This window comes from Symsagittifera roscoffensis, chromosome 3 (genome assembly GCF_963678635.1).
Source record: "Symsagittifera roscoffensis chromosome 3, txSymRosc1.1, whole genome shotgun sequence".
Taxonomy (NCBI): Eukaryota; Metazoa; Xenacoelomorpha; order Acoela; family Convolutidae; genus Symsagittifera; species Symsagittifera roscoffensis.
In genome coordinates, this window is record NC_087064.1 from 67,238,392 (window position 1) to 67,263,819 (window position 25,428).

The 25,428-nt window shown below is 37.0% G+C and overlaps 2 protein-coding genes across 2 annotated transcripts; both read left to right on the forward strand.

The window, feature by feature from the left end:
- The first annotated feature begins 2,608 nt into the window (after window positions 1-2,608).
- LOC134842495 (regulation of nuclear pre-mRNA domain-containing protein 2-like) lies at window positions 2,609-21,038 on the forward strand. The gene is made up of 8 exons (XM_063858863.1): window positions 2,609-2,756; window positions 2,839-3,078; window positions 3,281-3,453; window positions 3,834-3,960; window positions 13,948-14,123; window positions 15,980-16,217; window positions 16,591-16,917; window positions 19,122-21,038. The coding sequence occupies exons 1-8, from the start codon at window positions 2,609-2,611 to the stop codon at window positions 20,867-20,869; spliced, it is 3,177 nt and encodes a 1,058-aa protein (XP_063714933.1). The 3' UTR covers window positions 20,870-21,038.
- A 415-nt stretch (window positions 21,039-21,453) lies between these two features.
- On the forward strand, window positions 21,454-22,899 carry LOC134842682 (uncharacterized). Its single transcript, XM_063859135.1, has 2 exons — window positions 21,454-21,710; window positions 22,479-22,899. Exons 1-2 carry the CDS (start codon window positions 21,459-21,461, stop codon window positions 22,593-22,595), a joined length of 369 nt encoding a protein of 122 aa, XP_063715205.1. The 5' UTR covers window positions 21,454-21,458; the 3' UTR covers window positions 22,596-22,899.
- The last annotated feature ends 2,529 nt before the right edge of the window (window positions 22,900-25,428 follow it).

The following is a 25,428-nucleotide window of genomic DNA, read 5'->3' on the forward strand; positions in this document are numbered from 1 at the left end:
TTAAGAAAAATAGGCCCTATAACCATTGGCTCAAGAGTCAGGGACACTATCTCTTGTGTTTTTCTACCTAAAGAACGGTCGGAGCCAATTCGGTTCGCTTGCGACATGAGACTGGAACCCGTTACAGCTTAAAGGCCACTACCAAAATACCCCCCCCCCCACTCTAGAAAAAAAACGTCCCCATACTTAGGTCTCGAAATACCCAAATAACATGAACGCCGTTAAAAACCGGGTCGGAACAATCCGCTTAGTTACTTTTTATTGGACAGTGGAACTTTGATCCATTTCAGATGGATCAACCTAAAACTCGCCTTCTCTCAACATAACTATCATAAAATACACTCGAGAAATTTAAATTGAGAACTCACATGTCGATGCACTTGAGTATGAGGAGTAACTAAAAGATAAGCAGCTTGAGAATCAAATAATATAACTAAATAAGTTTGATGCTAATTAGTTTTAACAACAGAAGTAAGTTCTGTCTCAAGAATCAAAGTTTCTGAATGAACCATTGGGACACTCGAGTTGCCCACTGTTCCATTGAATGTTCACTCCTTTCCGTTCGAATAGTCGTCCTTTCTCAAGTCTGTATTCTATTCTCCTGTTTTCAGGATAAGACAGCTCTACTTTCTTATTGTTTCGTATCGAGAAATTGCGAATAGCAATTTCCTGCCTTTTTCTTGAGTAGTTTCCCGCAATTGTTAATTCGGACGTTCTGATTTTTGATTTTTGCGTTTTCAGTTGGTTCGAGAAAACTGAGCATGACAGGCTCCATTCGAAATTTTTAAAATTAAAACTTCACACCAAAATTACGTGTTTCTCAAGGTCAAACCTCCAGACATGACCGACTGGCACATGATGCTATCTCTAGAGAAACAGTTGAATTGGGCGTTAAAAAGAACATATTTCAGATCGAAATTTAAATCTTTTTCCCTTCTTCGCATTAGCAAATCGTTCATTGGAATCGAGAAAAGAATTGAGTTAAAGTGTATAACATACTTATACCAATATCTTTCAAACAAAAAGAAGGCTTTTCAAAATACATTGAGACTACCGACTGCCATATATAGGCTCAACAAAAGAAAAAAAAACAAATTATTTTTGACAAACATTGTTCAACCGCTTCTCTACAAAAATCATTTTTTCATTTGACTTCTAAAAAATGGAATTCACTGCCCATAAGTTTGCGCAATCTAGAAAAATCGAGAACAGGATTCAAGAAAAAATTGAAAGAATTTTACGTGAGTGAATTGAGAAACAATCCAATATGTACAAATACAAATACGTGGCGTGATTTCCGTTTTTGCTAGTTCTATATGTTTTAACTTAGTTTAATTTTCCAGACATTGTTTGAAAGAGAATCTGTATATACTCTGTATATACGCTGTATGTTTGGACTATCTATAAAATTGTTTGTAAAGTTGAAATATTTTGAGAATGCGTTAAAATTGTTAATTCAAACAAACGTTTTCGCACATTTTGTGCATCTTCAGGTTTTAAAAATTCTAAACTCTGTACAAAATGATCAAAGATCATAAAAAGTGTCACACACATCATTACTTCAAAATTTTAAAAATTCAACCAATCAAAACTTTACAAATATCACTGAAATTATGTAACAACTATTATGTAACTTTTTAAAACATTTTGTCACAAATTTCTGAGATTTTTCTTCATTTTTTTTGTACAAATATGTACAAATACCAATATGTACAATATGTACGAAAAATGAAGAAAACTCTCAGAAATTTGTGACAAAATGTTTTAAAATGTTACATAATAGTTGTTACATAATTTCAGTGATATTTGTAAAGTTTTGATTGGTTGAATTTTTAAAATTTTGAAGTAATGATGTGTGTGACATTTTTTATGATCTTTGATCATTTTGTACAGATAGTTTAGAATTTTTAAAACCTGAAGATGCACAAAATGTGCGAAAACGTTTGTTTGAATTTACAATTTTAACGCATTCTCAAAATATTTAGATGTAAAATTTTTGAAACCCTATAAAGTTAAAATACCAGCTCGTTCTTAATTCTTAAAACTGATGTTTTTTTAGTATCCGTAACTTCATATATTTTAATCAACCAATTTCTGAACTGTAACCGAACTTGTTTTGTTTTGTTTTGTTTATTGCTTATTTTCTGATGTTGTGTTTTTGTTTGAGGTAACCAATGAATTTTAACCAACTTTATTATTTACACTTTGCTATACTGATGCCTCGGCTTTTTACTGTATAGTAATTCAGGTGTTCTTTCTTCTCTTCTTCTTCTTCACCTAAAACTGCTCATTTTGACGTAGAATTTCATCTTGCTGCTGATATCCACTCGTAAACATGGTTGCCGAAGTTTTAATTTATTTCAATTGCTTTAGTTTTGCTTTAGTTAGATTTTATTGCTCAAGTTCAATGTTATTGCCAACAATTTGGCATTAACTTCAAAACGTCTGAATCGTCATTGGACATAAAACTCATAATTCTGTGTAGTTTAATGATCATGTATGCTGATCAACTTAATCTAGAGAGTTTTGCTATCAGTTTTTCGAAAATTGCCTTAAAGAGCTGTATCTGTGTATGCGCTATTCAACTCAATCTATTCTTTCCAGATAAATGACCTTCAGGCGCGAGGTAGTTGTCAAACGTCTGAAGGAAGCTAAAAAGACCGCTGAGAGTGTACAAAGCATATCGAAACTCATCATTCACTATCATGAACATGTGGCGGTATCAAGCGAGACTTGGCTGGAAGTTTTTCAACAGGGTATGTTGATCTTACTTATCAAAGAGATAATTTGCTTTGTCATTTTAGTAGCCTTTTTTAAACAGTTTCTTCTTAATTTTAGCGTCAATAGAGTCACAGCTTGCTTTGTGGTATGTTGCAAATGAGGTAGTTCAGACTTCTGGAAACAAGCGACGAGGCTTAGGAACATTATTCAAGGAAGCTTTCAAACCTCACCTTGAAAGAGCGCTTCCATTGACGGCAGACAATTCAAAAAATGAATGCTTTCTTAAAGTGATAGTTGTCTGGGAAGAGCGAAAAGTTTACGATCAACTGTTTTGCGAACGATTAAAGTCAATCATAGGTATCCGCTATTTGCCGCTAGAAATGTTTAAAGTGCTTTTTTTTGTGAAAGAAACGGTCAAAAATAGGCTGATGAATGAATAGTGATTCAAATGGGGTGCTAGAAAATTAAATTGAAATTTCATCAAGATAGAAGAACGATAATTTCATCTGCCTTCCCTAAGTAAAGAAATTCTGTAAGCGACTAAATGTTTTCTGTTTAGAGTTTTCAAATTCAAATGCTGGCTCCAATTACTCAAGGTCAACACAGGACGAGTATGTGCCGCATGTATTAAGGTCACCCTCCAATCACGAACAGGATAAAAAAGGTCCAGGCAGTGTGTACGACGACCAAGAGAGAGTCGCCCGAGCTTTGGCTATATCACAAGACTTTCAAGTAGGGTTTTTTTAATGCGTCATCTCAGGAACGTTTTTCGTCCACAGCAAACGTGCTTTGAGATAACTTTGCAAAGCTTTTTTTGTGAATGTCGAATTTTGTCTAGTAGTGAGTTGGTTATTGGCTTTTGTTGTGTTATTAAAGAAAGATAGTTCAATAGAAATATCAGAATGGTTGACAGTTTATTGACTTGCGGACAAGTTATTGGAAATTTTAATCATGAAACAAAATCCTTCCACTTTCTTCATTACCCTTGCGATAAGCAAGGGTATTGTCAATTGTAACATCGAAGTTCCGTTTGCTAATTTTTGAGCGCAATTGTGCTTTCATCCTACAGTTGTTGTATCGCAGTTGTTGTATCGAATGAGTTTTTGTTTTAGTTGACAGCTACACATGAATTATTTGACAAGGCCCAAAAGATGAAAGGAGATGCCGAAGTTTCTCGAAAACAGTACGATCTGAACAGCTTTGATATCACATCGATGGAGTCCTTCAAAACGTTAAAAGGTATTACTATACACTTTCCAAAAAAACCCAAATAGAAGAAGTTCACTAATAACCTACTGGAAATGTCTTTTCAAGTGTCAATGAGCTCATGGTATCAACCTATGATTCAAATTCGAATTCTTTGAAAGATAGTCAAACTCTACGAAAAACACCAATACCTGGTAGATTCAACTCTTCTATACTAAAATGAATCAGTGATAGGCAAAACCAAGTGTTTAAGAAAAAGGGTGTCCAATTTGAGCCATGGTGGTAATTTTTTCTTCTGACCCAAAAGAGTTTCTTCCACCAGCTGGGTCCGTTAAAAAAAGTTTAAAACAGCTTGACTGCAGTTTAAAAATTTTACCCTCTGAATAATCAAGTATGTTCTTTTTGGGCTGAGGGACAATATTCAGAAACCTGCACTATGACTTTCTGCATTGCGGATTGGATCAATTTTTGACCCTCGAACATCGAAAGCAAAAATTTCCATGGAAATCTTACATCTGCCAGCCGAAAGAAACAATTTTATTTCTACTCTTTTCTTTGAACATGTTACCTTCCTGATGTTTTCGAACAGCAAAAATAGTCTTGTTTACACAAGCATAGCTTGTGTTATAGTGTGAACTTTCTTTTTTCCAAGCTAAGTCGCTAATATTGTTGCGACAAAATGTATTCATTTTGAAAGTGTTCATTTTGATTCAGCTATTAAGTACAACCAAAGCTATGGGTATTAACACAGACTATTATATTACAAACGGAACTTAAGCTTCAAGGTATCATGGTTCTGTAGCGTAGAGGTAGGGAAGGAGACCCCAAACAAAATAAGAGGGTTCGAACCTGGGCAGCGTCGGCTGTTTTTAAAGAACTTTTTCGTATACTAGGTAAAATGCGTCCGCTCTATAAATTGAGGCTTTTTAGTTGGTAAGTTTCTTTTATTAACATTGATTAGTACTGCTAATGCGTCATAATTGGCTTGCGTCAATTCGCAATTATGTAGACTCATAATTGGCGTGCGTCACATAAGAAGTTTTGTTGACTCAAAGTTTTACTCATTCAATTTTCCCCAGTAGCGTTATCTGTCCTATTTTTGCTTGTGTATGCGAAGCGCAACTTCGCCTCTGTGTTAAAAACGGTGTCTACACAAGCAAAGCTTGTGCGATAGTATGAACTCTCTTTTTCTTCCAACCTAAGTCGAAAAAATTGTTGCAACAAATTTGTTCATTTGATCAATAACCAGCTATTAAGTACAGCCGATGCTAAGGATATTTACACATACATAGGGTCTGTAGCGTAGAGGTAGAGAAGGAGGCCCGCAAAAAATAAGAGGGCTCGAACCTGGGCAAGGTCGGATCTTTTCAATGAACTTTTTCATATACTAGTTAAAATGCGTCCGCTCTATAAATTGAGGCATGTTAGTTGATCAATTTCTTAGTTGGTCAATTTCTTTCAGAGTTGACTGGTACTGGCACTGCGTCATGATTGCCTTGCGTCACTTTGCAATTATGTAGACTCATAATTGACGTGCGTCACTGAAGACATTTTGTAGACTCACAGTTTTACTCATTCAGTTTTTCCCAGTAGCGTTGTCGGTCATATTTTTGCTTGTGTATGCGAAATCCAACTTCGCCTCTGTGTTTAAAACGGTTAAAAAACGCTCTGCTTTATAAATTGTGCCAACTCTGTTCACCATCAATCTCATTTTTGCTGAAAAAGAGAAGAGCGTTGCCCGTGTCAGTGAAAATGTTGACCCGCGATAAGTTTCATGATGTTAATTGTGATTGAAGTGGTTGAAAGTAAAGTTCATTGTTCTTTCAATGCTTTCTATTAGTAAATAGTATTTTTAATAATTTCAAGCATCATTACCATGGATTAAAATACTATCCAGTCAACATTTTAAATCACCCTTGTTTGAATTAGTTGATTTTGTTTTCTAAGACTCAGAGTTAGAGCAACTAGGATTAACGGCTGGGGTTAGAGACTGAGATAGAATCTGAGGTTTGAACTGAGGATTAAGAAAAGGTATTGATTGTTGAAGAATGAATTGAGAAAGTTAATATAAATGACATGACAAACAAAGTATCATAAAAGTACCCTGTTAACTAATTACTGACTAATTAATCAGTTGGTGATCACTAGTTGACCTTGTCTGAGTTAAATCAGTTTTGACTAGTTTAATCAATTTTGACCTCCAAACTGATTCGCTTTAAGTTATCTGTCTGACCTCATCACCCCCACTCAGGCTGAATTGGCTTGCCCAATCTCGGGCTGCAACCCATCAAGGTTCGACGATGTTGGTCCACCTTAACCTTGCTGTGGGCTTTCGTCAACAAGTCAGCTTCCATGATTTCAGTAGGACAATATTGGAGTTTGACTGTCTCATCTTCCACTCGCTCTTGTACAAAGTGGTACTTCACATCGATGTGCTTCGTTCGCTTCTGCGTGGCAGTATCTTGAACATCTTGATGCAGCTCTGGCTGTCCTTCTTGATGACTGTTGTTCACCACGCTTGTCTCAACTGTTATTAACCACGCCCATCTCAACCAAAAGTGATCGCAGATACAGAGCCTCTTGAGCTGCTGCTGCCATTAGTTACTATTCAGCTTCACTGGTAGAAATGGCAGCCGCTGGTTGCTTCTTGATGCTCCAATTGACTGCTGCCCCTGTCTTCTGCAAATGAATCTGCGGATCCATACAGTTTAATAGCATCAGCGTCCTTGTAGCACAGCTCCAGATCTTTGCTCCCCTTCAGATAACGCAGACACCCTCTTTGCAGCCACCCAGTGTAGAGTTGCGTCACAGTAGCTGGAGAGTTGCGTCACAGTAGCTGGAGAGGTGCGTCACAGTAGCAAGGATATCCGGCCTTGTTGTCTTCGCTATAAACTAATAAGCCCACAAAGCCCCTGAAGTCCTCAGCCTTCTTGGACACTTCTTCTGCTGGCCCAGCTTCAGTGCAGTCCTTCTTCGACGGCTGTGCGCTGATGTCAGCTGGTGTACCCATTGGTTTGGAGTCAGCTAGGCCAAAACGCTCCAAACAGTCGTCGATGTAACGAGATTGATTCACTGTTACCGTCACAGGTGACTGCTTGACCTGCATTCCCAGGAACCAAGACAATGCGCCTCTTTCATCCATTTTGAATCGTTCGTAGAAACGGCTCCTCATCTTGTCAACTTGTACACCCAATGATGATGTCATCTACCCAAACCAGCACATCAATCATTGCATCATTTGTTCCCCTCATCGTGAACAAACACAAATCGCTGCTGCTTCTGGTGAACCCTTGAAGTAGGAAAGTGCTCAGCGTCTGGTAGCAGTCTCTTGCTGCCTGCTGCTGCTCATAGAGACTTCGTTGTTTCAAGCACACATGGTTGTCAACGTTGCTGAACCCCTATGGCTGCTCCATTTACTTTGTCTTTGTTAGATGAGAGTTACGGAAGAATTATGGTTTCCCATAATGCATATCTGTCGGTGAAAGGTGCTTCTCGTTGCTGGATAAGGGACACAAGTTGCGAACCCTCACAGCCGTCGACATTACTCGAACCCAGAACATCTTCAGTAGCTTCGCTTCGGCCAGCAGACATCGAGTCATCTTGGTGATCACCGTTGTAGCGCTCTGCTACACCATTCTATTGGGGAGTATTGATCACCATGCTTACTCGGTACTTCAAATGCTCCCTCAATGCCACTGAAGACCCGTTGCCACACTGCTGATGCTCTGCTTTCAGTCTTTTTTGGCATTGCTACTTCATGCATCTTAGAAGCTGTACACACTTCGCAAAATTCCCTCATCTGGTGCCAGTAGATGTAAAGCATCTGCAGTGAAACTGAAGCTTGATCCTCTACCGACCGGTGAGCTCACACTCATCAAGTTGACACTGTAGCTCGGCACAAAGAGCACATTGTGAAAAGTGTAGCGCCTCACATCATCATGGCAGTGCCTGATCTCCACTTCCACTTATCCTGTGCCCTCAATCCTTGACAGCGTGCCGTTTAAAATTCTCCATAGTTCCTTCGTTCCAGCTCTCAAGTCACCCCTTTCCGCGCATCACATGATCTGAGTACCCCATATACACAATGACTTCGTCTCCCTTAATTGAAGGTGACCCTTGAAGAACCCTACTTGAAGGTGCCCGCACTTGAAGCACCCTTGCTTTTTTGCTCCTGGTCCACTTGCTTCGTTTGATCCACTGCCTCGAGCACTAGATTGTCCGCTGTCTTTTTTACACTCCCATATGACCTCTCACCACACATAGCAGACACTCTTTTCTTCCTCGCAGCATGCATGGCTATGTGACCGTGTCCAGTCCTCTCCATATCAAGGCTTCATCGAGTGATCGTAGTTCCTCAACCTCGTTCTCAGCTCTGGAAATGTCTTGACTGGTGGAAAGCTCTCCTGCACCATTAAATGCCCATAGCTGTCAGGCAGTCCATTTATCACCAGAGCATTGAATAGTGTGTCCGTGATTGCTTCTCCAGCTTCGCTCAACCGCGTCATCAGCTCTTGACTGGAAAAAGAAGTAGTCGCCGAGATCCTCCTCTGATCCCGGGTGCAGCTTCACAAGCTGGCCTACTAGACTGACCACCGTCGGCCTCTCCACACTGCAAAAGTTCTCTTGAAGCAGCTTCCAGGCCTTCGTCCCATCGCCATAGCCATCTGTTCCCACGCAGTCGTTCTTCATATAGATCAAAGTGGTGTTGTTGATCAGCAGAGCCAGGTGGGACCACACACTGTTTGATTGACTTTGCTCTGCTGGATTAACACTACTCGCTACTGCATCGCGGTATCTGAGGCTGCCTGCTGATCAGCATTCGGACTCGGGGAGAGTAGACTCAGCCTCTGGTAGATCATCACTGTCCTGAAAGGCCCTTGGTGTGCATCAGCGCCACAAACTTCGTCTAACAAGTAGGAAAACCTTCAGACTTTCCACTGAAATAGCCAGTTTCAACTCCATCGTTGCTAAAATCACAAAAGTACCAGTTATTTAAATATTGACTAATTAATTAGTTTCTGATCACCAGTTGACCTTGCTTGAGTTTAATCAGTTCTGATTAGTTTAATCGGTTTTGAACTCCAAATTGATTCCCTTTAATCAATATGTCTGACCTTGAGATGGTCTGACCTCAACAGCGAGAGCAAGAGAATTGCAACCGAGTAAAAGAATATTTTTCCGTGAACAACTTTGTTCCCCAGGTTTATCTCCTCGCTGCTGAACCATGTAGCTTATTTTAAGCTGAACAGAACTGCTCCTCAACAGACATAGTATGGGCATGTTTGATTTCAAGTACTAATCTGATCGAATTTTAATTTTTTAAGATTAATGAAAGTAGTGAAGACTCTAGTAAAGTTTTTCACGCTTACTTTGATTTTTCGCTGTTTGACTTGTGATTTTGTTTAAGTTCACTGCATTTCCCTTGTTTTAAAAAAGCAAACTACCCTATCGAACAGCAAAAGTGTAAAATCACGAGAAACGACTTCTTATTTCGAAAATAAAATTCCGTTATCCGATTTCCTAGGGAAATAACTCCTTCTCGTATTGATCCAGTTTTCTCAAATTAGGTGATTTTTATCAAAAAGTGTCAATCATAATTTGATGTACAAATTCAAAGAGTCCTAAGGCCCTTAATTTTTTTTCCAAATTCAAAATCTGAAGGTTTTCCAAGAAGGAAGTCGTTTGTGTTTTCAGTTTCCTTGCGCTCATTACTCTTTTCAAACTGTCAGTTGGCTAGGTTTTTTTGCTCCTCAGTACATTATTACAATATCAGAGGCAAACCTAGCGTAAAATGTCATTCACCGATATTTTAAATATTTGTTCTCAAATGTAAATTTCAGACTTTAAAGCGATATCGAAACATTCCGGGTTTTGCCCTGTTATGAGCAGTTTTGGTAATAACGGTGTTTGGTAATACAGTTTTTTCAAGTTGAGTTAATGTTATCAAAAAAGCGCAAATGATTAATTGTTCTAGAAATTCAAAGAGCTCAATGGGCATCTTTTTTTCTCTTTGAAATTTGAGAGTTGAGATTTTTTCAAGAAAGTCAGTGTTTTTTCTTATGTTTACTTGCTTTCATTACTCCTCCAATCTTCGATTGGACATGTTATTTTGGTTCTTGATTGAGCTGCTGCTATTTTGATATAATTTTAGTTTATTAGCTTTTCTTTTAACAGGTATATTCCCTAAAAAATTTTGGCCTAATAAATTGTAATTGCAGAAGTAAATCTCTTAGTTCTAATTTGTGAGCAAGTGATAGATTTTTATATCACTAGTGGCGCGAAGATCTGTTTTGCCTGTGTATTATTTTGGATTAGTTAATACAAAAAATTGTTATTTAGAAACTTTTTTAACAGTCAGGGAACGCAGTAAAGACTTTAGGTCGCAATGTTTGTGATTTTTTTTCCGGAAAAAACCTAAAATTTGTTCACGCTCAATTTTATTGCAAATTTGAGAGCATACTCCCCTATCCAACTGCGAAAAGTCGAAATCTGCAGCCTTCCAGAGGTGGACTTGAGAGACAGACTCGACAGCCTGTAACTGACACAAATTCAACCTCCCCACCAACAGGGAGCGCACATTGCTTGCAAAGCCCGTGATTTTGTATTTGGAACGTCTGAAGCCGGTCTCGAATCTTAAAGAATATCTCGAATCTTGAAAATTTCTCTTGTTCATACTGCTACCAGAATCTCATACTGCCGTCCCCTGTATCAATTTGAACCCCTGAATGCTAACTACATGTTCCCAAAATCTAAGTAAGCACTCACCTTACCACATGTCTAGCTTTTCACACTTAAACCGCATCTCAACAAACCAACAGGTTAATTCCAACTCCAACCCCCGCGAAGCGATAATTCAAACTCCAATTTTTTTCTTCAAATCTTTTAAGTTTTCTTCAATTCAATTGCAACGGTATTTCAGCCCCTGAGCACTGCAGCCCTTTTGTAAGATCACCCAGCGCATCTTGCAGTTTTCCAAATAGCCAAATTGAGACAAGCAACCGAAATCCTTCGATTGGCCCGAATTATACTTTGCTTGGAAATGACCGGTTACTAGACGGAGAGAGACCAGATTCGTCTTGAAGATGGTTTTAATCCGAAGCTAAGTTTTTAAACGCTGAAAGTATAATTAACTGTTAGTAGTGAAGAAAAACTGCTTGTCCTCCTGTGAATTGTGGAAAGTGTTTTGCTTCCCAAACGGAGCGAAGTCTGTCGCAGGAAATAACCTTTTCATTTTTTATAGCAAAAAACTTTTACAGTCAAATACTTAAATGCTTTAGACATCCAATATACACATTTAAAGAAATCGGAATCAAACAAGGAGCAGAGAGAAATTAAAAGCAAATTTGATTAACTCAGTCTAGGAAACCAAAATAAATTCAATCCAATAGCCACTGCAAGTTATCAAGTCAGCTTAGCCCTCAAAGGAGCTGGGTCCCGACGGATTTTATATCATATATTTTTTTAAATAGCTGGTGCCATTTGCAATGAATTTCTCACACATTCTTTTAACCCAAAGTTGGTATAGTTCGAAAGCTGTTCCTCCACCCTAACCCCACAAAGATTATAAATCATTAGAATCATATATCAATCCTCAGTCCAGCAAATAATTTTTTGGAAGCCCTAATTCATCCAAAACTTGCCGCTCATATATCAAAAGCCACTCACCAACACGGTTTCAGATTTGTTATTCAATCACTATACCCCTGTCTACAATTAAGTTTTTTCATATAACAGTTGGCTATAACCAAAAGACCCCCAAACAAACTGTACTTGCCACTCTTGACTTGCCGAAAGCCTTCGAAATGGTATGCTACTTGCCACTCTTGACTTGCCGAAAGCCTTCGAAATGGTATGCCACCGTATCGCCACTTTAGGACCTCATTCAAAAACGAACCGTCGACAAACAGGATTAGATGATGCTCATCTTATGCTTATTTTTTTTTTCATTCTTTTGTTCAATCGAGTATTATTGTCGAGGCGACCGGCAGTTTAAACATTAATCTAAATAAACTCTATGAAATTTTCACGAACAGACAGCCTAGCATTTTTCCCCTATTGGTTCGATTAGCTTGTTTAGCTTCCAAAATAAAGAGTTTAACTACTAACTAACTGTCTCAAAGGATTACATGGTTCTTCCGGTAAAAAAAAAACCAGAAATACTCGGAATAGTTTTCGACCCGTCCCCCAGTTTTGCTAGCATTGCAAACAAAACGCCATGAAAACCGCGCACAGGCATCGATCCTAAAGGCTCTTTTGGTACGAACTAAAAACAATTAAAAGAAACTTTTACTTGTAACGTTCAAAGCCTAAATCAGGCCAATACTTGGTTATTCCTGCCCTGTTTGGTTTCACACTGCCACCAAGACCTCCTTGAATTAATTTTAAGTTCGAAACGCAGCTCTCCTTGTCGCGACAAGGTGCACAAAGATGAGCTCGAATGATCACTTATACACTGAATGCAATAGACTCTTCATTCAAAAACACCATTCACTCCTGTCCACCTTATTTTCTCTGAAATTGAACTTCCGTAACCTTTATTGCATCGTAAGTTCCCGCACCCTACTAGGCAAATTAAACCTAATTTTGAATTAGTTTTTGAGAAGAACTTGCAACAACATTTCTGAGACAAATGATTTAACCTGCCGACACTGAATGAAGCAACTTCGTCTTTCAAAACTTTAATATAGCTTTAAAAAATAGCTACACAAAACCAATGCAATCAACGACGCGCCAGCTCTCGAAGTTGTCCCGCTACGACCTCCTGATTTTTCCTCGTCTAAGGAGCTGTTCCCCCGTTCAACTAGGAGCACGTTAGCGCAGTTCAGATCCGCCTGCTTCATTTTTCAAATCCCTATCTTAATAGAATAGATCCTGACATCCCCCAATTGTCTCTACTGTGCGTGCCTGATACAAACCTCTATCTCTTTAACTGCCCCACAAATCCGACTTTACTCATCCCAATATACCCGAGGCTACGCCGGGCTGATGAAGCAATGTTCTTTAGACTCGGGCCAAACTCGCATCACGCGACCCATGTGGGCAATTCACAATAATATCGAACATCGGAAGTGTAAAGATCACAAAAATGTGATCGACTTTCAGCTTCAAAAGATTTTAATTCTCAGGTTTTCCAGCAGAATACCATTTTTACCTATTGATCAATTTTTCCCAAATTGGGGTGATGTTATGAAGAAGTGTCAATCTTATCTGTTCTTGAAATCCAAAGAGCTTAAGGCCATTTTTTTGTTGCTGGAAATTCAAAAGTTTTTTCAAAGAGCTAATCAGAGTTACTTTTTGTTACCTTGCGTTCGTTGACTCTTTGTTAACTGTCTTTTAGATTTGTTTTAAATTGAATTTCCATCTCCGGTGAAAAAACTGTTGTGGGGAATTTGAAATTAAAAAAAAACTAAATCTAGCTGTTATTTCTTTTTTTCTTGATTTTAATAAGTTTCAATGAACGAAGTGAAGACACTTGTTTAGATCGTCTGGTGTTGTTTTTTCAGGAAAAAGTCCTCAAACTGATCGCGCTCTTTTTAGTTTTTTGCGGTTTGACAACTGATTCCAAGTTAAATTCGAATTAATTTGCTAAAAGGGATGCAAATTGCCCTCTTCAGTTACGAATTTACAAACGGGGCGAAAAAAGTAAATAACTTTTAGCTTCACTATTCAGAAATTCCAATAGAATTCAACATTACTTGTTGAAAATAGTGTCAATCATAAGAGTCAATCTTGAAATTCAAGGAGCTTCAACATGATGTACTTTGTCCCGAAACTCGATGTTTGGAAAATGTTTTCATTTTTTGTTTCCTTTTGTTTTCATTGACTTTTTTTCCAGCTCTCTGTTGCCTATATTCAACGCTTTTCCAGTTGGCTATGTTAAAAAGTTTCCAGTAAAAGGAGAAATAATTTTCAAAAAAAGTTATTTTTTCTTTTTTCAGTGATTTAGTGTTCCTTGACATTTTTTTCAACTGTCTCTTGGCTATGTTTTAAGCAATCGTAAATAATTTTATTTTTAAACAGAGAAAGCGGAGGGTGTGAAGATGAAGCAGCAGTTCGAGAGTGTGGCGAGGAGGCTGGAGGAACTGGTAGAGCAGTTGGAAAGTGGATTCCAGCTGGAGAGCCAGTCTCTGGACCACACTCTAGCCGCAGAGATGTATTTTAAACACCAGCAGTCAGAGGCCATAGTAGTCTGCAAGGTCAGTACTGGCTATCCTTGTTGTTGCGACCATTGAAAAGGAGTAGGAACTTAGTCTTCGGATTGGTTTTAGTTTTTTTTTTGGAAAAAAAATTAATGCGCAAAATCAGGTGCCACATAATTATAGAGAAGGGTCGAGTGATATAGCAAATCAAAAACCTGCAACTCAAAGGCCTGAAAGTGCTAATTGAAGTTTCACTTAATACTTTTCTCGCACGAAAACTTGAAGAAACCTTTAAAAAGGTGACTTTTGTTGATCTTTACCCTTGGGCTGGTGTTTATGATGTATTAAGCGTGCGTGGCCGAGTGGTTAGTGCGTGAGACTCATAATCTTTAGGTTGCAGTTGGTCGCAGATTGAATCCGAGACCTAGCCGAATTTTTTAATAGCTTGTGTTTTGTTTTTAACAAGAAAGCTTTTTTCATTCAAATTTACAAATTGTGTCCGCGAAATTTCTGTTCCGATGAAAATTAATCGTACAGAAGGTTTTTTGTTTCTTTGGGTTGACTTCAGACAGAAATGATCAATACAAAACTTGCTGAGAATTAATATGCCGCAACTACTTATGCCATTTCAAGTGATACGCTCATTTGACGTGCCACTGTTGGCGTAATTTTTAATCAAATAAACGGAACGGTCGGAGTTTTGCAAATAAAATTTCACCACATCAGCAAGCTTTCTTCATCTTTTTTGTCTGAAGTCAACCCAGTTTGAGAAAAACGAGTTTTAAGTTCAGATTTCGTTAGTTTTGTCTGGTTAATTTATATCAGCACCATATTCGTCAAGCTTCATGATTGGCTTGTGAATGTAGAGAAATAAAAATATGTTGATACAATTTGTTTGATATTTCACTTCAATAGGATAACATGTGAAACTTACTCCAGATCTATCATTTCATCTTCCATGACCGAGTTTAAAAAACAGTTTCGAGAAATCACTTGCCAAATCACAAGAAAAAGTAGCTGGGAAGCATTGCTGACAAAAACTTCCATGCATTTCATTTTCCGTAGCCTTTCTGTTTGTTTATACCATGTTTCAGCATATTCAGAATGATAAAACTAATTTTAAATTTGGAATATAATAAAAAGGAGCATTGGGGAAAAAGTGTTTCATTCGAAAATAAAATTTGAACTTGAGAAGATAAGTGGGAAGACTAAATTACGCTCTTCAAAAACAGAAGTTCAAATGGCGCGGAGGAAGGTGCATAATTTTAAGTTTCTCAATTGGTTTGGGTTTCAATGCGTCTCACAGCGGAATAAAAGTTTTATGTAGTGATCCAGTTTTCAAAGTGGTTTAGAAAAAATCAAAAAATGAAAAAGTGTGAATCAGATCAGATTCTTCAGGTTCAACGAATTTTAAGGGCAATCTTTTCAAATTTAATTTTTTTTTTAAATCAGTCATTTTTTCGTTCTTTCTCGAGTTAATTGCCACTTCAATTGACGGTTAGCTATGTTTTGTTTTCAAATAATTCTTCTTTTTGATTAATTGGCGAGACAAAATTTTTTGAACTCATAACAAGAAACTGACTTATCTATGAAGATTTTTGTTATGTATGACTGTAAATTCGTTCAATTTGTTGAGCTATTTTGTTCGCTGTCTGGGTTTTCGTTTATAAAATTCTGACACCTGTGTTAAATTTACGACCAGGCAGGCTGGTTTGAAGCCCTAGTTCTCCGAATTTAGCATTTTCAATGCTTGTTTTTGTTTTTTCTTGGAAGTTGAGAATTCATGTTTGCGATTTTTTTGCTGGTGTATAGAAGTGAAGCTTTGTCCCCCATTTTTTTTGAGAATTTAATTTTGTGTTTAGTTATGACCATTCTTTTTCCAATTAAATTCGTTAGATTTCCTTTCATTTCAGGCCTATAAGAATTTTGGGTCTCGAATTACAAGTTTGCGCAAGAAGCTGCGTGAGAAGAAGAAGGTATTACCTAGCTTACCCCAGAGTACTGTGCCTAACTCTGCCAATGACATGGAGCTAGACGAGGAGGAGGAGGAAGAGACTGGACAGAGCATATCTGTGAATCAGGAGATAGCCACTGCTAACAACCACATGAGCTCACCTGTTGCCAACCCAATGGACCCGGCAAACATTATCGGTATGCATCAATAAAGTTTAACTAAGCTCAAGAAAGGTATACGCTGTCTGCCATTATCGGTTGGCATAAAGAGGCTTTTTTAACGTTTTTTTTTTTAAAAAAAATGCTCATTAACGTTGTCTAATGTATATGGAAACCAGAAAACTCTGGTTAATACTTCTGAGCCTTTTTTTGACAATAAGTCGCTCGCAGTGTAAGAGAGTTTCCTCTTAGGTCTAGGGCTGCCGCTGATAGAAATTAATATGTGGCCCTGCCGAAAGAGGCTCCAACAATTTAAATTTCAACTTCACATTCATTCTCTGAGGGCAACACAAATCAAGCTCTTTCTTTTGGTTCTTTCATTTTGTCATCTAAAATAAGATTCATTTTGTAGCAATGAAAAATTTGGAGGCCCCGCCTGGTCCTGGACAACTGAATGCAGTTAGTGATATTATGCGTCAACTCATGTCGCGCGTGAACGGACCAGCACTGCCGTCTAGCTCGGAACCTTCTGCTCAGTCTGAAGAGTCTTCAAGACACCACATGACTTCTAACTCATCAGATGCGGCTGCTTCGGCCTTCGCGCAGCAGCAGATGACGTACTATGGGGGCAACCCGCTCATGGCCTCTTACTATGGAACACCATACAGTAGTGCAACTATGGCAAGCAATCCCTTGCCGCCACAGAGTCAAGTGAATACAAATGCGCCACTTCCTCCCTGTAAGTCATTTATTTGGTCTTCAAGTGTTTTTGAGCCTGAACTTGCTCCGAAAGCATTTTTGAGCCTTTGCATTGGAAATGAATAGTTTGTTGGTTTTGTTTCCTGAGGTATTCGCGTAGTTGTTTATAAGTGCATGTAAACGAAGTAAATTTTCACATCTCTAGGTTGTGTGATTTTTTAGGGATTTTTCAAGAAAATCTTTTCACTCAGTTTTCCACTTAGATGTTTTGAGTTTTGAATTATTTCAAAGCTCGCTGCATGTTTATTTGGTGAAGTAGAAACAAGTAATGCTTTTCGAAAACGGCGCACAAAAGAGTGTCAACATTCAAATGTTTTTGATCTTGAAAGGGCTTTGAGTTCATGTGTTTTTTTTTCTTCACAACCTCAAAAGTTGTCAAAATGTTCTGAAAATTTTCAATTTATCGATTTCCTTGAATTCATTGATAGTTTTCAATTTTCAACATATATAGTGCTTTTCAATTTTGAAAAACGTGCGAATGGCCCGAACCTTAAGTAACGATCCACTTTTTCCAATAAAAGTAGAAAATTTTTGTATCATTTTTTTTCTAAAGTTGGAGATTCTCATTAACAAAGTGGAAAAGGCATAAAAATTGTGCTTGAAAGTGTTAAATGAATATTATTTGCAGATTTCCAGATTATTTACAGTAAAAGTCTTAAAATTTATTCAGGTTCAAATTTACTTTTTCGCGGTTTGACTTTTGATTTCTTTTTAAGTTCATTTCCTTTGTTAAAAGGAAGGTAAACTCCACTATTGAACTGCTAAAGTAAAAAGCTCACGAAAAACAAGATGACCTCTCAATTCGAAAGTGAAATTGAATTTTCAGAATTTTTCAGCAACATAAAAAGTTTTGCTTGATCGAGTTTTCTCCATTTAAATCAATTTTATTAAGAGTAATGAAGGTAGTGAAGGCTTTTATGAACGTCTTGCTGATTTTTTGTTTGTTTTTTTTTTTCAGGAAAAGTCTTTAATAACTACAGATGTGCATTCATACATATTGATGCATTTATGAATGCACTTAGGTATATATACACTTTTTGAGTTCAATTGAAATTCATCTGCTGAAAGTGACGTAAATAGCACTCTCCAAATACGAATCTGGAAATGGCCCAAAAAAACCTAAAACGATTTCTAGTTTCGAAAGTTGAATTTAATTTTTAGATTTCCAGTTTTCTCTAGTTAGGTTTATGTTATCAAAAAAGCCCAATCATAAATTGTTCTAGAAATTCAAAGAGCTCAATGGGCATCTATTTTTCTCTTTGAAATTCGAGAGTTGAGATTTTTTCAAGAAAGTCAGTGTTTTTTCTTATGTTTACTTGCGTTCATTACTCTTTTCCAATCTTCGATTGGCTATGTTCTAAAAGGTGCCAATCATAAGTTTTTCTAGGTTTTTAAAGAGCTTTAAGTGCATTTATTTTTGTTCCGACCATTGAAAATGGGGAGGAACTTTGTATTCGGTTGTTTTCTTTTTTTTTCTTTTTGTTTTCCACGCAAAATCAGGTACCACTAATTGGGGACTGGGTTGAGTGATAAATCAAACTAAAGCTCTTTCATTCGTGATTCGAACCACATTTTAAAAATTTCCAAAAAATTTTACTCAGTGTCGAGAAAAACCGGTTTGAAGTTTTTGATTTATGTCATATTTCGACCGAATAAAGCGAGCGAGCAGTCTTATTTTAATTGCTTAAAAGCTTACAATAGCTTAATTTAAAACGTAAAAACTTAGTTTTACTTGAGTGACAAAATTAATTTGAGTATTTTAGCGTTTTTTGGAATCAAGTTTTTTCAAAAATTCAAAAAACTGCAAAAAAAAAAGATTTTTTATTTTATTGTTTTTTAAAGTTTTTCTAAGCTTTTCAATTTGGTTATTTTAGTATGGTTGTCGAAAACACCTAATTACTAGTTTTTTTGTTCAGCTCCTTTGATCACACCACGCCAAAAAAAAGACGTGCGCAGTAACCGACTATCCTTGTTTCACTTTGGAGCTCGAAGATTGGGAATTTTTCAAAAAATCAATTCAGTATTTTTTTCTGTTTACTTGTGTTAATTGACTCTTTTCTCTTTTCCAACTGTCTATTGACTATATTTTGAATTTTCGATTTTTTTTAGTAATGTGTTACTTGCAGAGTAACCGGGTACTTTGGTCCCCTCTTTCCTGTACGTTGTTAAATTGAGTGTTTTCAGCTGATCCGGGGGATGGCGGTGGAGTCACGACTGCCTTTTTTGATTCAATGTCCAATAGTTCAACCAGAGAATTGGAGAATACAGCCGGCAATGCAGGTTCCGAAATTAGTTCAGTTTCCGCGGCTACAAAACAGATTGATCAAATCCTTGGTAATCCGAGCGAAATTCCAAATGAGCCAGCAAATGTAGCCATCTCGCCGGTCAAAAATACTTTCCAGGCGGCGCCTTCCTTCTATTCGCCACAAACAACAGCAAAACCGAATCCCTATGCTAATCAACCCCAGTTCCCCCAGAATGCAAACTTTTCACAGCTTTACCCTCCGATGGCGAGCCCTAGCTTCTACCCTAATTTTTTCAACCCATACCAGCAACAACAAAATGCGTCACCTTTAGTTCAAGTCACGCAAAGCAGCGACGTCGATTTGAGACAAACGACCAAACCGCAATTTCCGCCTAGCAATCATCCTCCATTTGAACCCAGTATTGATAGTCGACCCAATACTCAGAGTCAAGATTATGATTCAAGGTATTCAAACCGAGACAGAGCAGATGGCGCAGATCCTAACAGCTGGAACAGTCAGGTTGCTGGCTTCTTGGAGGATCCAAGGAAACGTAGTCGTGATGGATCTTCGCAGAACTATCGCGGGGTTCCTCCTTTTAAGCGACCATTCGGGGGCAGATACATGGACGACCGAAGAGGGCGGGGTTCGAACCGGGGTGGCCGTGGTCATTGGAACGGACACGATGGATATGAACAGCGTGACCAGGATTACAGACATAGTTCTTCGAATGAGTTTGGACCACGTGGTGGTAGGGGTAGAAGTCATTGGAATTCTAGAGGCTCGGGAAGCTCATTTGACAGGGATGCTGCATCATTTAGAGGGAATCACAGAGATAGTGCACCAATTTTAGACCTTCCTGCGATGAATCCAGCAGAAATAGAACAAAGTTCAAATGCTCCAAAAACGATCAAAGATGTGCTAAAAGAGTCTGGACAAAGTGTGTTGGGCTCAGCGTTGTCCAATGATTCTGATTTGTCTTCGTCAGAATGCAGTCCACTTAAAAACGGGATCCGGCCGCCGCCGCTTCTCCAGGCTCCGGATCTGAACGCCTCAAGATCATCAGAAGAAAGCTACACGCCTACCAGACCTCATTTGACGCATATAGGTGAACCAGGTTCAATTGATGTTGAGAAGAATTCGATTCATTTCGATGCTATCAGAAATGCGAGAAATGTTGCGGAAGCGGAAAGTGGAAAAAACGTTGGTCATTTTGATGCAATTAAAAGAGCAAGAAATGTTGCAGCAGAATTTGAGCAGTCTTTTAGTTCAGGGAACGATATAACTGCTGAGGAGACAAAAAAGGTACACGACGATCCAAATGATGGAAGTGTCCCAATTTTAATGAACTCCGCGCCGGGTTCTGACTCTCAAAACTCTGATAACTTAAATCCAAATTCACCCATTAAACCTGTCTTGAATATTGCCCATTCCATGCAATCAGACAGCCATTCAGGTGACCGAAGTTCAAACAGTAGAAATCAATCGCAATTTAGTAGAGGTCAGAATAGAATGCAATCTGTTGCTCCGCCAGATAGTCAGCCGAATTTGGCGAATGTGGATACGAGTTCACCCGAGTATGCTAGATGGTGGTTCTACCATTTCGGGCGGGGCAGGGGACGGGGAGGAGGAATGTCATCCAATGGCATGAACAACAGAGGGGGAGGCATGATAGCACCACATCTCTAATTAAAACTTACAAACTTGATTTTGTTTTTCCAAAACAATGTAGTTTTCTTTTTCTGCATTGAATAGAATCTATGCTGTCTAAAGTTTGATTTGCAATGTATCCGCCACTATTGCTCTGCATATTTTATGGGAGATTTTCCTAAAGATGTCAATTTAAATTTACCGAAAAGAGTTTTGCAGAAAAAGAGCATTCTTAGGTAGAGCGACTGGAATTTGAGTCTAATTGAACAAAAGATAATAATAATAAGCTAAATGATTTTGTTAAAATATATTTACTGGAATTTTTTTTTGGCATTCTACTCAATTTCTTGTCGACTCAATTACCCAGTACCCATAGACACAGTAAATATCCGCAATTATTACTTAAATATATTCCAGTTTCCAGTCATCTAAACTCTTGATTCTGGTTAACCTTGATTCTTGAGGTCTCATACTTAGATTGAGTTAAGTTACAAGGTGCTCCATTTTGAAAAATCTACGATGAAACTTTAATAGGAGTTTTTTTTAAATACATCAATGAGTGCTTAAATGTGATTTCATTGGGAGAACAAAATTTTTCAGCAAAGTATAATTATTTCAGTTTTTGACCATGCCGTCAGACCCGAAAGACGTTAAACCGTTTCCGAATGGACCCCCGGGCTCAAACTGTCAAAACGACACACAAGACGAAAACAGAACTGACCATATCGAAGTGACGTGTGAGTTCGAAAATGAACAAATGAAATTTAAAGTGAAGCCGTCGACCAAATTACAGAAGATTCAAAACACGTTTTGTGAGAGGAAAAATCTGAAGAGTTCATCTTTGAGATGTTTCAATGAAGATGGAGACCGTTTAGAATTGGTGAGTTACGTAAAGTAAAAAAAGGTGCCGTTGTTCCAAAGGAGTGGTTAGGTCCTGTAGTTTTTCAGTCTCATTTTGCTGCTGGTTTTTGATTCACGTCGAACTTACGGTGCATAAAATATGTTCTCCAATTAAACATGTTTGAACCACAAATAGATTTATTTTTAGAATGCACAGCAGAAGCATTTAAATAACAATTATTCTAGCTTACCGTTTTACCAAAAGCTTGATATTGGAAAAGCTTTCGTGCATTGTGCGGTGCAATGAATATAAGTGAGATTGAAATTTTTCTAAAAATTCAGTTGAAAAAACTCGAATATGATTCATGATAAGACTTTTTTCTTAGTAAACAACTTGTCTTTTAAATTTGTATGAAGTTTGTGCAGCTGCCACTTTAGCTGAGGTTCCGAAAGTTTGGGGATCGAGTCTCGCTCGGGCTTTTTTTGATGGTGAGTTGTTGGTAACTTCTAAGGTTTCTCCATTTTTGTTTCTCTTGAGGTTTATTTTTGTAGTTTTCAAACTATTCTTTATAGTTTTCAAACTATTGTAATTGAGAGCTCTTTTCAACGTCACCCACTTTTGAATTGCAATTTTGAATACCTAATTTAACAATATCATGACGTAATTAGATTTCGCATGGTGAACAAAAAACATCGGAAAATGTATATTGCGCATTTAGCCGTAAAACCACGCACAGCTCTAAAAATGCAATGTAAGAGAAATTCGATTTTTTTTAAATTAGTAAAGAACCAGTTTGCGTGCTTTTAGAGCTCGACTGTGGGCAAAGCTGGCTTAGTGGACGGATCCATGGTGCTGCTACAAAGAGATCAAACGGGAGGCAGCGACATAGCAGAACACTTTTCAGTTTCAGTGACTCAAACTTGACATCAACTTGGCTTTTGTTTTCACGCTCTTCTTGCAAATTGTTGTCAACGTGCAATAATTGAAAATGTAGTTCTCTTCAGAAGATAAGGAGATATGTTTAGATACCAACTAACTTTTCTACAGATTTAGTTGAAGCAGAAAAGGTTTCAAGATTTTCTAAGCTCTTTTGTGACTTGCTAATTAATTAATTTATTTGGTGTGTTGTTTTTTTATGCTCAACTGAGTGCAGTTGGAGATGCTGTTTTTAATGCTATTTTCCAGATTTGCTTATAAAACGAAATTAAGTAAAAAATGTTTAACTTTGTTTTTTGAAGAGAAAAGCGTCAAATATTTTTCGAAATATTGAATACTGAGTTCTGATTGGCTGGAGCCAAGTTTGTCGCCATGGCTCCTTTTGGAATGAGGGATGAACAAAAATAAAATTTATTTTATGGTTTTGCTTAAAGGTAGGCAAAAAGACTTTTTCATGTAAGAAAAGAATAAATTGCGATAAAAAAGGTGAGTGAGTTTTTTCAAAAGCATTTTTTAATGAGTGAAATAATCGGTTTCACTTTAAAGATTTCGGAGCGGAAAGAAAAATGCATACTGATTAGGAGTAATGAACCTAGTGAGTTTTTTATATAGGTGTAGTGAGCTAATCAAGAAAAATACAAATTACCACTTTTTCAAAAAAAAAATTGGTCACGTCCTTAATTTGTTAATTATTGGTGACTAACAATTAATCAAAACAAAGAGAGTATTGGCAGTGAAAACTTTAAAAGTTTCATTCAACGTTAAAGAAATCTGTTGAATTTTGTAAATTTATAAAGATTGATGGAACCACATATTGAAATTTTAGCATTTTTTTTACGTGAACTTACCTTTTCACTCAACAATAAATTATTTTTTTAAGAGTAATGAACTTAGTGAGTACTCTTATTTTGGTCTTGGTTATTTTTTTTGTTTTCAGGGAAAAGTACTAAAATTTGTTCACGCTCGTTTTTGATTTTTCGCGGTTTGACTTGTGATTTCTTTTTAAGTTCAGCGCATTTCCATTGTTAAAAGGAAGGCAAACTCCACTCTCGAACAGCAAAAGTCTAAAGGTCACGAAAAACGTGATCAACTTCTAATTTCGAAAATGGAAATTAGTTATCAGATTTGCCAGCGAAATAATAGTTTTGCCCATTGATCCAGTTTTCTCAAATTGGGGTAATTTTAGAAAAAAAAAGTGTCCATCAGAAATTGTTCTAGAAATTCAAGCAGTTATAAGGCCATCGAAATTCAAAAGAACCAGTTAGGTTTTTTGTTTCCCTGCGTTCATTACTGTTTTCCAACTGTCAGTTGACTACGTTCCATATTTAAATTTGGCTATTTTTATGAAAAGATACTTTTAATTCAATGAGCTTTCAGGTGATTTATTTTTCTTGGTTGATATTTTGAAAAAGTAATGGTTTATTGGCTTTTAAAATTTTCTGTTGGCTATTTTATTTACACCAGCGAGGATGAAAGCGTTTTTTATTTGCAATTCCATTTTCTATCCAACTCGCATAAAGTTATCATTTTGGTGTAATTTTTGCTCAAAGTATCGGAATTAAAGCAGGTGTTTTTTTTCTTTATCGCTGGCTAATGTTTTGGATTCTTAAGCGTCAAGAAAAAAGTTGTGCAGGGGAGTCGATTTAGACGCTCGAAGACTGTGGTTGGATTTGCGTAGAGGGCACTCTTATTTCAAAATTTGATATTTTCTATTTTCTTGCTTTTTCTCCTTCTTTATGCTTCATTATGGCTTTTCATCGCGTGTTTGTGAAATTCAGCTTCGCTTCTCTCTCGATTTGAAAATGTATTACAATGTCAAATATTTGTAAGAAAAGTTTATTTAAAAAAGGACAAACTGAACTTGAAGGCAGCTGAAAATGATGCTATAATTTTTTTTTTACTTTATTTTTTGAATACGCTCAACAGCTAAAATTTTCATTGGAATTTCACGCAAAGAGGTGAAAGGTCCTTACGCATTTAATAATATTAAGCGTGACCATTTTGATCCAATTAAAAGTGATACAACGTTTTGAATGTTCGAATTTTTCGGGAACATCGTCAATTTTTGTCTATCATCTTTTAAATTTTCCTTGAAAAAGTGTTTTATTCATGAAATCAATTAATTTTTTATTTCAAAAAATGATTCAAATATGGTTTTAAATTTGTTATTTTAAAAGATATGAATTCCTTTTCTGTTTTCTTTTTTGTCTCAATGATTTGTTACCCTTGCGATAAGCAAGGGTGTTGCAACACGGTGTTAGAATTTTGTTCCGCTTAAGAAGTTTTCTCACGGATTTCAATTTGCATGCAGTACACGTCCAATGCATGCGTCATATGCATTCAGTATTACTTATTACTTAAGTAATATCTTATTACTTCCTCAATGATGTTTTTCTGATAAATTTGGAATCGAAAACATTTTTTTTGTTATTTTTTTGTTGATTTTTCGACTTCGTTGCTGTCTGTTCACTTTTGTCGTCTTAGTTTCGGCTTTTTTTACAAGCCCAATGAGTTGCATATTTGATTTCTATATATTGATGGTAAAACGTGAAATAAGTTTTTGAATGTGAGGTTCATCAGACGTACAGATGTCGATTTTTTGGCTTTAATGCTCACTTTTTTTCAATAATTTAAAACCTTTTTTCTGTAAATAATTGAATACTTATTTTCATTTTTTTCAACAAAAAAAAATAGAGTTCATCATTTTTTTGTTTTCATACACGCCTTAACTTTTGGTTAGGAAATAAAAAAGTTTAAAATTTTGCATTAAGTTTTCAGTTTTTTTGGATTCATCGTTTCTGGTTTATTTTGTTTAGTACAG

Excerpts from the sequence above, each read along its gene's own strand:
- LOC134842495 (XM_063858863.1), top strand. The coding sequence starts at position 2,609 with ATGACCTTCAGGCGCGAGGTAGTTGTCAAACGTCTGAAGGAAGCTAAA. Across the intron at positions 3,961-13,947 it reads GTCCTTCAAAACGTTAAAAG|AGAAAGCGGAGGGTGTGAAG; the intron begins GTATTACTATAC and ends ATTTTTAAACAG. Across the intron at positions 16,218-16,590 it reads GGACCCGGCAAACATTATCG|CAATGAAAAATTTGGAGGCC; the intron begins GTATGCATCAAT and ends TTCATTTTGTAG.
- LOC134842682 (XM_063859135.1), top strand. The coding sequence starts at position 21,459 with ATGCCGTCAGACCCGAAAGACGTTAAACCGTTTCCGAATGGACCCCCG. Across the intron at positions 21,711-22,478 it reads ATGGAGACCGTTTAGAATTG|AGCTCGACTGTGGGCAAAGC; the intron begins GTGAGTTACGTA and ends GCGTGCTTTTAG.